Source organism: Pempheris klunzingeri, chromosome 9, assembly GCF_042242105.1.
Source record: "Pempheris klunzingeri isolate RE-2024b chromosome 9, fPemKlu1.hap1, whole genome shotgun sequence".
Classification (NCBI taxonomy): domain Eukaryota; kingdom Metazoa; phylum Chordata; class Actinopteri; order Acropomatiformes; family Pempheridae; genus Pempheris; species Pempheris klunzingeri.
The window spans coordinates 2,982,156-2,991,797 of record NC_092020.1 but is presented as its reverse complement, the minus strand read 5'-3'; the positions used below and the strand labels follow the sequence as shown (position 1 = coordinate 2,991,797).

Sequence of the window (9,642 nt, the reverse complement as noted above, 5' to 3'; positions counted from 1 at the left end):
ATTACTCTGTCCTGCTCTGGGATTTGGCATTTCTATCATAGGAAACATTTCTGCATCTTTAAGTCCTAGATTAGGTACCGGTGGTGGTGTTGGACTGAGGTAATGTAAAGGATTGTATACATTACCGCTTCAGGTCCGGTGTGGTGTGTCCACCCCGGACAGAGATGGTTGTGCAGTCATGGATGATTGAGGCAAGTGGTGGGAGGCAGATGAGGAGGAGGACGGTCCTGGAGGTGAGGACTTTGAAGTGACTTTCCCCAGGAGAGGCCTAGACAGCAGAGGTGGTTGTTGTGGATCCGAGTATGGCGGTAGACTTGGGAAAGGACCCAGGTGTATGTATTCGTGGTCCTCTCGCTTATCTCGGGCAGAATACAACACAGGATAAAGGTTAGGAATTTTCATGTCCCTTTCTGCTTCCTTCTCCTTTTCTCTCTGTCTCTGCTTCTCCTCCCCCTCTTTTTCCTCCCTCTGGCGCTGAAGGCCAGCTTGTCTGAGTGCTTCGTTTAACCACACCTTGGCTTCTGTGAGGCCTTCCTTGCTTGCTTTTATCTTACTCCCCTTTGTATTTGTTTCAATCTTTGCCACTAATTCTCTGCAATCTCCTACTTGCAGTTTTCCCTTAAACCCATATTTATTTTGCCATTTTTTCAAATATTTTACATTATTTTCTTTTTTCTGTTTCATGCGCTTCGCATCCCCTTCATACTGGACCTCGTCCCTGACTTTGATAACAACAACTACTGCAGCAATTACCCATCTCAGGCCTTTATGATTTTTATTATTTTCTATTTCTTATTCAATTTTTTTTTTTTCCCTCTTGTGTTATTCTTTATTATTATTTTTTTTTTGTGAGTCCCTGACTCCCTGAAGTCCCTGACTTCCTGACGTCTATTATTGTTAACTCAGGCGCTGAGAGATTAGTTTTTTGTCGTCCTTCTAAAGACGCTTTACTGTAAGTCCCTGACTTGCTATAGGTCCCTGACCTATCCTTTTGTTAACTCACCCCTGTTGTTGAGTCCCGGACTCAGGGTAGCTAGTTCGTCACTCCTCTGCTACACCCCGTCACCATCCCTCTCTCCAGTGGCCCTGGCCTCCCTGTTCAAAACGGGTTTTTAGGAATTCCGCAGTGGAGGTCTTACCTCTGAGTTTTTTCACTCAGCTTTGCGCAAGGTCTGTGGTTTTCACCGGAGGAAGAGAATGGATATTGGGGCCCCATGTTGGGCGCCAAATTGTCAAAAGACTTCTTCTTTAGGTAGAGGAGATTGGAGTCAGCTTGCAAGTTATAACAAAGTTTAATCTTACATGTAAGAGGAGCGTTTAACAGTGCAACAACATCATGGAGGTTACAGAGTAAAAGGCTCCACCAGTGAGCAGGTACAGTTGGTTTTTATAATGGGAGTTGTGGGTGTAGCTCTCACACATCGTGAGATCATCTACTGGCGTGAGAACTTCTTCTTGTCCTTGTAGATATGAGGCTTCACACCGTTGCAGAACGCACCCTCGATTGCCACTCTGTCTGGCAATTCGCAAGAATGTCCTCGGATGGGAATTCTCATAACACTTACTGTGCATTCAGATGACTTTTGATGACCCCTGACTTTTTTCACCATCGCCAACATCAGGTTTGCATTTGTGGTTTTGAGTGAGATGTCCCATCAGCTATTGGATTGCTGTAATATTTGATACAAATAAAATAAACAAAATTTTAATTTGTCCAAAACTTAATGACGTTCCCATCATCCTCAGTTTACTTTGCGGTCAGTGCTGATTTGCTAATGTTAGCATGCCAACACGTGAAACTAAAATTTGAATCAGAATCATGCTCATTGCAAGAAGAAGAAGAAGAATAAGACCGACTTTACAAACGAGTACGTTTCCATATTCCATATAAAGGGATATGTTTTAGTGTTTTGATATGTGACAATAAACACAGTAAAATGAAATAAGAAAGTAAGATGTAAATATAATAAAGAAAATAACATTAATTGTTTACCTGCTAAACATCAGCATGTTAATATTATTTAGTTATTACGCTAATGTTGGCATTTACCTCAAAGCATTCCTGTGTCAAAGTACAGCCTCACAGAGCTTTCTTTCTTTCTTCAGCTGCTGCTTGAAGCTAGTGCCATCATCAAACTATTGTGAGGCTGGTTTGGATGAAGTTTCTATGATAAGAGAAACTGAATACCTTTTCAAAGCAGCCATGTGTTAAAGTCAGGCTCAATAACAGCAAGTGCTGTGTTTACTCCATCATGTCCTGGAGAGGTTCATGTTGATTTCTCAGTGATGCTGTGACGATGAGGAAATACTGATGTAAAACTCTGAAGGGACTTGGAGGGTTGCCAAAGTCATGAAATGTCAAATTCCACTGACAGGAGATTAAATCTATTCTGGTGCACATTGGTTTCAGACTGTCAGATTCACGTATTCTAAAAGCTAACATCCTCAGCAGCCATTGTCTGGACAATGTCATGTAATTGCAGTGGGATGCTCAAGTCAGGATTTAGCTCCCGCTGAAATGTGTCAACAGTCCTTAGAAGCTTTCTTGCTGCTTTCAGTAATTAGCTTGAAAGCTCTATTTCTATTTCGCTCTATTTTTCCCTATATATGATTAATTTTGTACAAATACATATGTCTCTTTTAAATAAAGTGCTTCAGGTCTGTCTATGCATCATGTGATTAGTTGTTTCATGGAGGGCACTCATACTGTGAATTAATAGCTCTAAATGCCATTATTTAGTATTGTGCAGCCTGCTACTGCAAAGAACATTGTTGAACATTATCTACGAGACCGTATCGTTCTACAAATCTCCTAACCTGAGCAGCGCATCCTTTCTTTCCTTCAACATCTGTGGCTGTGAGTGCTGGTGTGAGACGGGGTTTGGAGGGTCATGCCTCCCATCTGCTTGGTGCCCGACAGTGGAGGACGGTGCTTGCCCCAGTCGGTCCCTGAGTGTGAAGGTGTGAAGCGAGACATTGCTGAAAAATAGCATGAGTGCTCCATAAAACCACAACCTGGATCAAGGAAAAAATACGACACAGTAAATGACAGCTCGTTAAAGTGTACAGACTTTTATGACCCGTTTCAGGGTGTAAATTAAACCCAAACTAGGTCTTAATTGAGAATAGTTCATCCCATTTTACATATGGATTAGTTGACAGTGGAGTTCTAGGCTACTTAATTGTAACCACCCATAATTTAGTACTCATTAATGAGATAATGTGCACACCACTGGCATGAAGCAGCGCGTAAAAGCTGGAACGGATCACATGAAGTCAACAATATGGTGGCATCAGAGGAGTAAAAGCAGACACAACAACAGATGCAGAGAAACGAACACAGTCCACAACACAGCACCTATTCTTATAGATAACAGTGCCCAGTAGCTTTGTTCCCGCTGATAGGTGGTCAGATCCCAGCAGAGGCCTCTGCGCTCAGCTACATCAAACCCCAGATCAACTGCTGTCCTTCAAAGCTGATTCCCAATCACATCAGAACAAAGCTCCGTTATAAATCATCTTTGAAATGAAGCCTTCAGGGGTTTATTCACTATTAAAAAACTTAATTGCCAGTGATAGCCCAAATCAGTTCTGAAACTAATTGTAATTGGCGAAACAAAAACGTGGATGTTTACAAGCCCTCAAAATATGTGTTTTAATTGAAATGCATAAAGGGGCACAAATCTCCAATTGAACCATGTGGTTTAATTCTGCAGCTTATGTCCGCAATAAACCTTTGAAAGTAAGAGGTGATTGTTATCTTTAGTCTGATTGATTCTTCCATCTTGCTGTTTCAAAGTTTAAACATAACAGTTATTGTCATCTATGCATTTATCACACCACAGAATGAAAAACACTCTACACCTTTTACAGTATACAATAAACATGTAGCAGAGAGTGGATACATGGGGATGCGTACAATTGGAAGACTTTTAGTATACTCTCCTCAAGTGTTTGTTATCAAGATCTAAAGCAGGCTCACACTGTTGGCATTCAGGCTCAGGCTCAAGCACTTTCTCTTCACTTGCCTCTTTTGTTACACGACACAGCGAATGATATTTGAAGGGAGGGAGCTACTGATCCCTGCGGCGCACACTGCGCTTGGTAAAGCGCACAGCGGATGCGCACAGTAATTGGTCAGACCGTAGTTTGCTTCCAGAGATAAACATGTTTCAGAGACCACCGCTGCTCCTGTAGCCAGACGTGATCAGATTTTCTCACAAGTCTTACAATCTTTTGTCAGGGGGGAACCCACATCGGAACGAACTCAAGGAGAGGACGCGTGCTCCCACAGAGTGCGCGAGTTTGCTGCCCAAGTTTGCAGACCAGACGCCGGCTGGAGGGCTCCCGGTGCGCGCTTCAACTACACACCCACGCCGAGGCGATTATTAAAAGGACCCGAAGATGAATGACACGGACACATTTTGCAAAAACCAAACAGGGAACTTGACTGACTCGTCATGTCTGAACTCAACCGCCCCACCTTACAGCCACATCGACATCACCACTTTCATGCACATACTCCCTTCGATTTATGGCATCCTGTGCGCGGTTGGAGTTATAGCCAATGGACTGGTCATCTACGCGGTGAAGGCATGCAAGAAGAAAATGGTATCCGACATCTACGTGTTGAACTTGGCAATAGCAGACATGCTGTTCTTGCTTGTGATGCCCTTCAACATTCATCAGCTGGTCAGAGACAGGCAGTGGGTCTTCGGAAACTTTATGTGTAAGGCGGTTGTGGTGGTGGATGTCAGCAACCAGTTTACCACAGTGGGAACAGTTACCGTGTTGTGCATTGACCGGTGAGTGTTAAATCCACCCATGTCACAGGTTTCATGCTCAATTCTTGAGTTAAATAGTACGAGCTATTCTCTGAAGACCAAAAAAATATATTTATGTATGTAAGATTTAGGAATAATTATCAGAGAATGAAGGGTACAGAGTCTAATTGCCCTGTTAGAAAGTGTCTTTACAGTTGCCATCATTTTACAGAGATATTCACTAAACACTCCCATCTAAAAATATACTTCTGTGCTACGTTGCCTGCATAAATGATGTACATGTCATGTTTATTATCTGAACACACTGAGGACATTTAAATGAGTCATTATGTCAAGTGTGAGACCAATAAACTTCTCCATTTGAAGGTAATCACCAGTGCAGGATTTGTTCTCAGAGCTATAATGTCACACTTCCTCACTATAACGCCCATAATGTGTTCCTGCGTGGCCACTAGACCGACTAAATGTGTTCTGATGAGCAGCACAACTTATACTGTTCTTTACTGGCTGCATAACATTTAGTAGAGCACATTTATTGTCATCATTATCATTTATCAGTGCTGTGTTGGAGTATCCAGCCTCCATGTTATGATAATAATGAACTCTTTTCTGTCAAACTGTTTAAATCACCGTTTAAAAAGTGAAAAAAAAAAGAAGATTGCTGTGACAAATATTGAAAAACTGATGAAACAGCGATTTGAATTACTAAACTTCCACCATTTTAAAGCAAGTAATTGCAGACTTTAATCTCATGTTAAAAAGAGATAAAAACTAATAACCCATAACGAAGAAACATAAACGCGAGCTTGTGTGCCACCTCAGTAGGTTAGGAACAGAAAATACACAAAGCAACCATATGAATACGTGTTGTTGTAGTTTTCCATTTGACAACTCCAACGACGCCCCTTAAACCCAATAGCCAATAATCAAAATCACAGTTTAGGAGCACAAGTGTTGTCATACTGAAAAAAGTTAACTTCAATCTGTTAAAAACGTGTTTCGCTCGGTCGCTGATAACTCAGATCTCCATGTCCTCCTTTTCAGCTACTGGACACATTTCAAAGTGACATCATATTATTTCTTTTATAGTTGTAAACGGGTTGTTTTAATCATCACAGGAAGAAGTCATTTCTGAGTGTTCCCCTTTATCTCGGGGTTCTGTGTAATTTCATTTCATTTCAAGGCAGTTTAGTGGATCTCTCCATGACCCTGGTTCCAAATGACAGCAAGCGGACATAACACAGTTATGCCCTTTATTGTAACTGATTCTTTTTTCTGTATGAAGCTGGAGTGATATGGTCACATCTCCAGCTGCAGAGCATAAAATATTTACTGTACTGGACTTCTGAGAGCCTGCTGTGTACGTTTTTGATCATATCAATTTCTAACTTGACTGATCTGAAGCAACAGATCAGTCCTCAGCAGGCCAGAGACCGCGTATTGATCACACTGATCGATTCAAGCGTCACACTAAAATTTAACTTCACTAGAGGGCATCAGCGTCTGTTGATGATCAGAATGTTAGACTATTGATTTATGGTCTAAGATAATTGTAATTTAGGGTGATGATCTGGAAAACACTGAGTTGTCGAGCTCTGCTGTTAAATCTCCCCAGACGGGTTGGGCATGACCGCAGAGCAGCATGTAGACACCAAGTAGAGATAATCCATGTAATTTACTCCACTTAGATGACACTTTGTGTAAGTTGTTGCAAAAAGTGATCACATATTTCCCGCAAATGTCCAAAAGATGGAGGTAAATTTTTGACTGAAGTAGCTTCATTTTTTATTGCTAAGTCACTCTGTCTTTTTGCAATAATGGTCACTGCTTGTTTAGCTTCGTACTGAAGAAATAATTTGACGTAATATATTGATTTTAAAATGATTTTTCTTGATTTTAAAATGATTTTTCTTGATTTTAAAATGATTTTTCTTGATTTTAAAATGATTTTATTGCTTCTGCTATCAGAGCTGTGTCCATGGCAACAGCCTGTTATACAGAATGACATAACCGACCAATCGAGTATTCAACAAAGCCGTGTAATAAATCAAAGCTAAGGTTCCTTACATGCACTTCAGCAAAGCTGTGTTTATCATTTGTGTGTCAGTCCAGCTCTAATGAAGTGACTTCCTCCTCCCAGGTACATAGCCATCGTCCACCCCACCTCAGAGAAGAGGACCATCCAGTGGACCGTCGTCATCAACTTGCTGGTGTGGCTGGGCAGCTTCCTCCTCACCGTCCCAGTCATGTTGTACGCCAAGGTTGTGCGCAGACAGCATTTGGAGGTGTGCATGATGTACCTGGACGGGCCTGAGGACATGTACTGGTACACTCTCTACCAGTCTATCCTGGGCTTCATCATCCCCCTCATCATCATCAGTACCTTCTACTCTCTCACCCTCTACCGCGTCTTCAGCTCCATCCGTCGCGTCAAACGCAAGCAGTCTGTTTGGGCTAAAAGAGCCACCAAGATGGTCCTAATGGTCATCGCTCTGTTTCTAATCTGCTGGTCGCCCTACCACGTCATTCAGGTGATCAACCTGAGCAACAACACCCCCACCATTACCTTTATCTATGCGTACAACATCAGCATCTGCCTCAGCTACTCCCACAGCTGCATCAACCCGCTCATGTTGCTCATCTTCGCCCAGAATTACCGCGAACGCCTTTGCCACAGAAATGCGTTGCACAGCTCCCAGCACTCATCCAAGGTCACGGTGGTCAAAACGGATGGTTCAAGTACAACCAATGATCCCAACAACCGCTGTACTGTCATCTAATCGGAACAATGTCTTCTTGTATATACTATCGTGTAAATAGTTTGCTGCTCACTCCCAACAAGGAAGTAGTCTGAGGAGCGGTGTCGCCTGTAAAGTAACACTTCTGAGATTGTTTTATGGGAGAACTTGAGCTCATGCAAAAAAAACGGGGTATGAAGCTTGAGCAGCAATATCAACCACGACTGAAAAAAAGTCAAACACAGCTCACGTCAGAGGTTTTCATCACTCACTCAGTGTCTCAGTGTATTTTCATGCACAAAAATAACAACCACCCCAATTGCTGGTGAAGCCATTGTGCCCACCCACCACTTACACTTTCCCCCTTTGTTGTTGTTATTGCTAAGATTAATCATTATTATTTACTCATTTGTTTTTCTTTTTATTTATTTTGAATCATTTTGCATACACCTCCAGCATCACCCACGCCACAGATCAACCCACCATCTGCTGGTTCACTTACTTCTTCATGCCTGCCTATTAATGTGTTTAGCCATCCCAGTGTCTCTCGTCCTCATTTACTGACCAAATTCCTGTTTTTTTTTGCCCTTTTATTGATTTTTTTTACCCTCCAGACTCACCATGCCCCCCCTCCCAGCTACAGTTTCAGATGAAGTTTCAGAAAATTCTTCCTGCCGAAGGTCTATGTGGGGCTCTAAGCAGATATCCATACTGTAAATAATTGTGATTGATTATAACTGTGATGAGCAGACCCAACACAGCTTACCTCTGAGCCCCAGTAGCCCCATGGTGCCATGAATGGTAATTCAGCTAATTTTAGTGTGTAGTGTAATTTTAGTGAGTTTACCTGCTCATTCTTCACTCCTCTATCTTTGTCTGTCCTTTTTCAGTTATAAACACACACACACACACACACACACACCATTATTATAATCATTATTATTACTACTACTACTACTAATATTATCACTAGCAGTAGCAGTAGTGGTGTTGTCATATCTATTATTTTATTTCATTTAATAGTTTTTATTTTTGTTTCCACGTTTCCTCTGTTCCTTGTGTTGCTTGTCTATTTCTGTGTATTCTGTGTCCCTACCTCTGCCTGTGTTTATGTACTGACGATGCAATGCAATGTTTATGTATTGGAAAAAGAATCTGACCTACTGCTCAGAGGAAGGTGAGCACGCTAAAAGGAAAACAACTGTCTCTGAGCCAAAACTAGAGGGAATATCAGTAATGACTTTCAAACATGCACAGATGAAAAGGGACGCTTAGGAGCGACTGAGGTGTGGTTAGATTTTCTTTTGGTCTGAGAGCTTTCATTGACCTTTATCAATCGCAGGCTACGTTCCATGACGTGCTGATCAGCGACAACACTGACGTGCAGCGTGTGGGATCACGCTGGGGTCACTGGCAAACACGTGAAATAGTGTGAAATATTGACACACTCCACTGGTCTTATTATTGGCCAGGGTTCATGATAACATTCAATTCCACTTCAAAGCTGTAAGTGATGTTCAAAGGAAAGGACGTCAGAGCTCTTTCTACTAAGGAACCATTTCTAAAGGGGTTAAATGTTGTAACCAATCGCTTCATTAATGGTTGATAAATAATGTACCAATGCTTTATAGATCAGTTATAAGTCACCAATAAGAACAACTTTCAAATTTCAGGTTGTAAATATTTCATTGGCTGGTGTTTAATCAATCAATCAACCAATCAGGTCTAGACAAGGTTTACCATTTCTATTTTTGCAAGAAAGCAATTATAAATGTTGGTAATCCTTAATTCACGCTCAGGGGATTGTCACTTCCTAATTAGCCGACAAGTCTGCAGTTACTTATGATAATATGTCATGTTCTCATTAATGGCTCATTCCCGATGATTTATTAAATTAATAAAGACATTAGTTACAACTTTTAAACCCTTTTATCCCAATTAAGTTGTCTGCTAGATGAAAGAAACAGCAAGCAGAAACATGAGGGGTTTTCTATGGTGGTCGAGCCTCAGAGACGCATTTCACAGCCGATCCAGACAAAAGCAGACGTGTCAGTTTCACTTGGTTTTGCGAGTCTCATGACAGCTCAGTCAGCATGTCAGAAGTCGGTTGCTGACGGTTG

General features: G+C 41.6%; 1 protein-coding gene across 1 annotated transcript; it reads left to right on the top strand.

The window, feature by feature from the left end:
* Positions 1 to 4,404: 4,404 nt before the first annotated feature.
* On the top strand, positions 4,405 to 7,564 carry mchr2b (melanin concentrating hormone receptor 2b). Its single transcript, XM_070837358.1, has 2 exons — positions 4,405 to 4,805; positions 6,925 to 7,564. The coding sequence occupies exons 1-2, from the start codon at positions 4,405 to 4,407 to the stop codon at positions 7,562 to 7,564; spliced, it is 1,041 nt and encodes a 346-aa protein (XP_070693459.1).
* The last annotated feature ends 2,078 nt before the right edge of the window (positions 7,565 to 9,642 follow it).

Excerpts from the sequence above, each read along its gene's own strand:
- mchr2b (XM_070837358.1), top strand. The coding sequence starts at position 4,405 with ATGAATGACACGGACACATTTTGCAAAAACCAAACAGGGAACTTGACT. Across the intron at positions 4,806-6,924 it reads ACCGTGTTGTGCATTGACCG|GTACATAGCCATCGTCCACC; the intron begins GTGAGTGTTAAA and ends TCCTCCTCCCAG.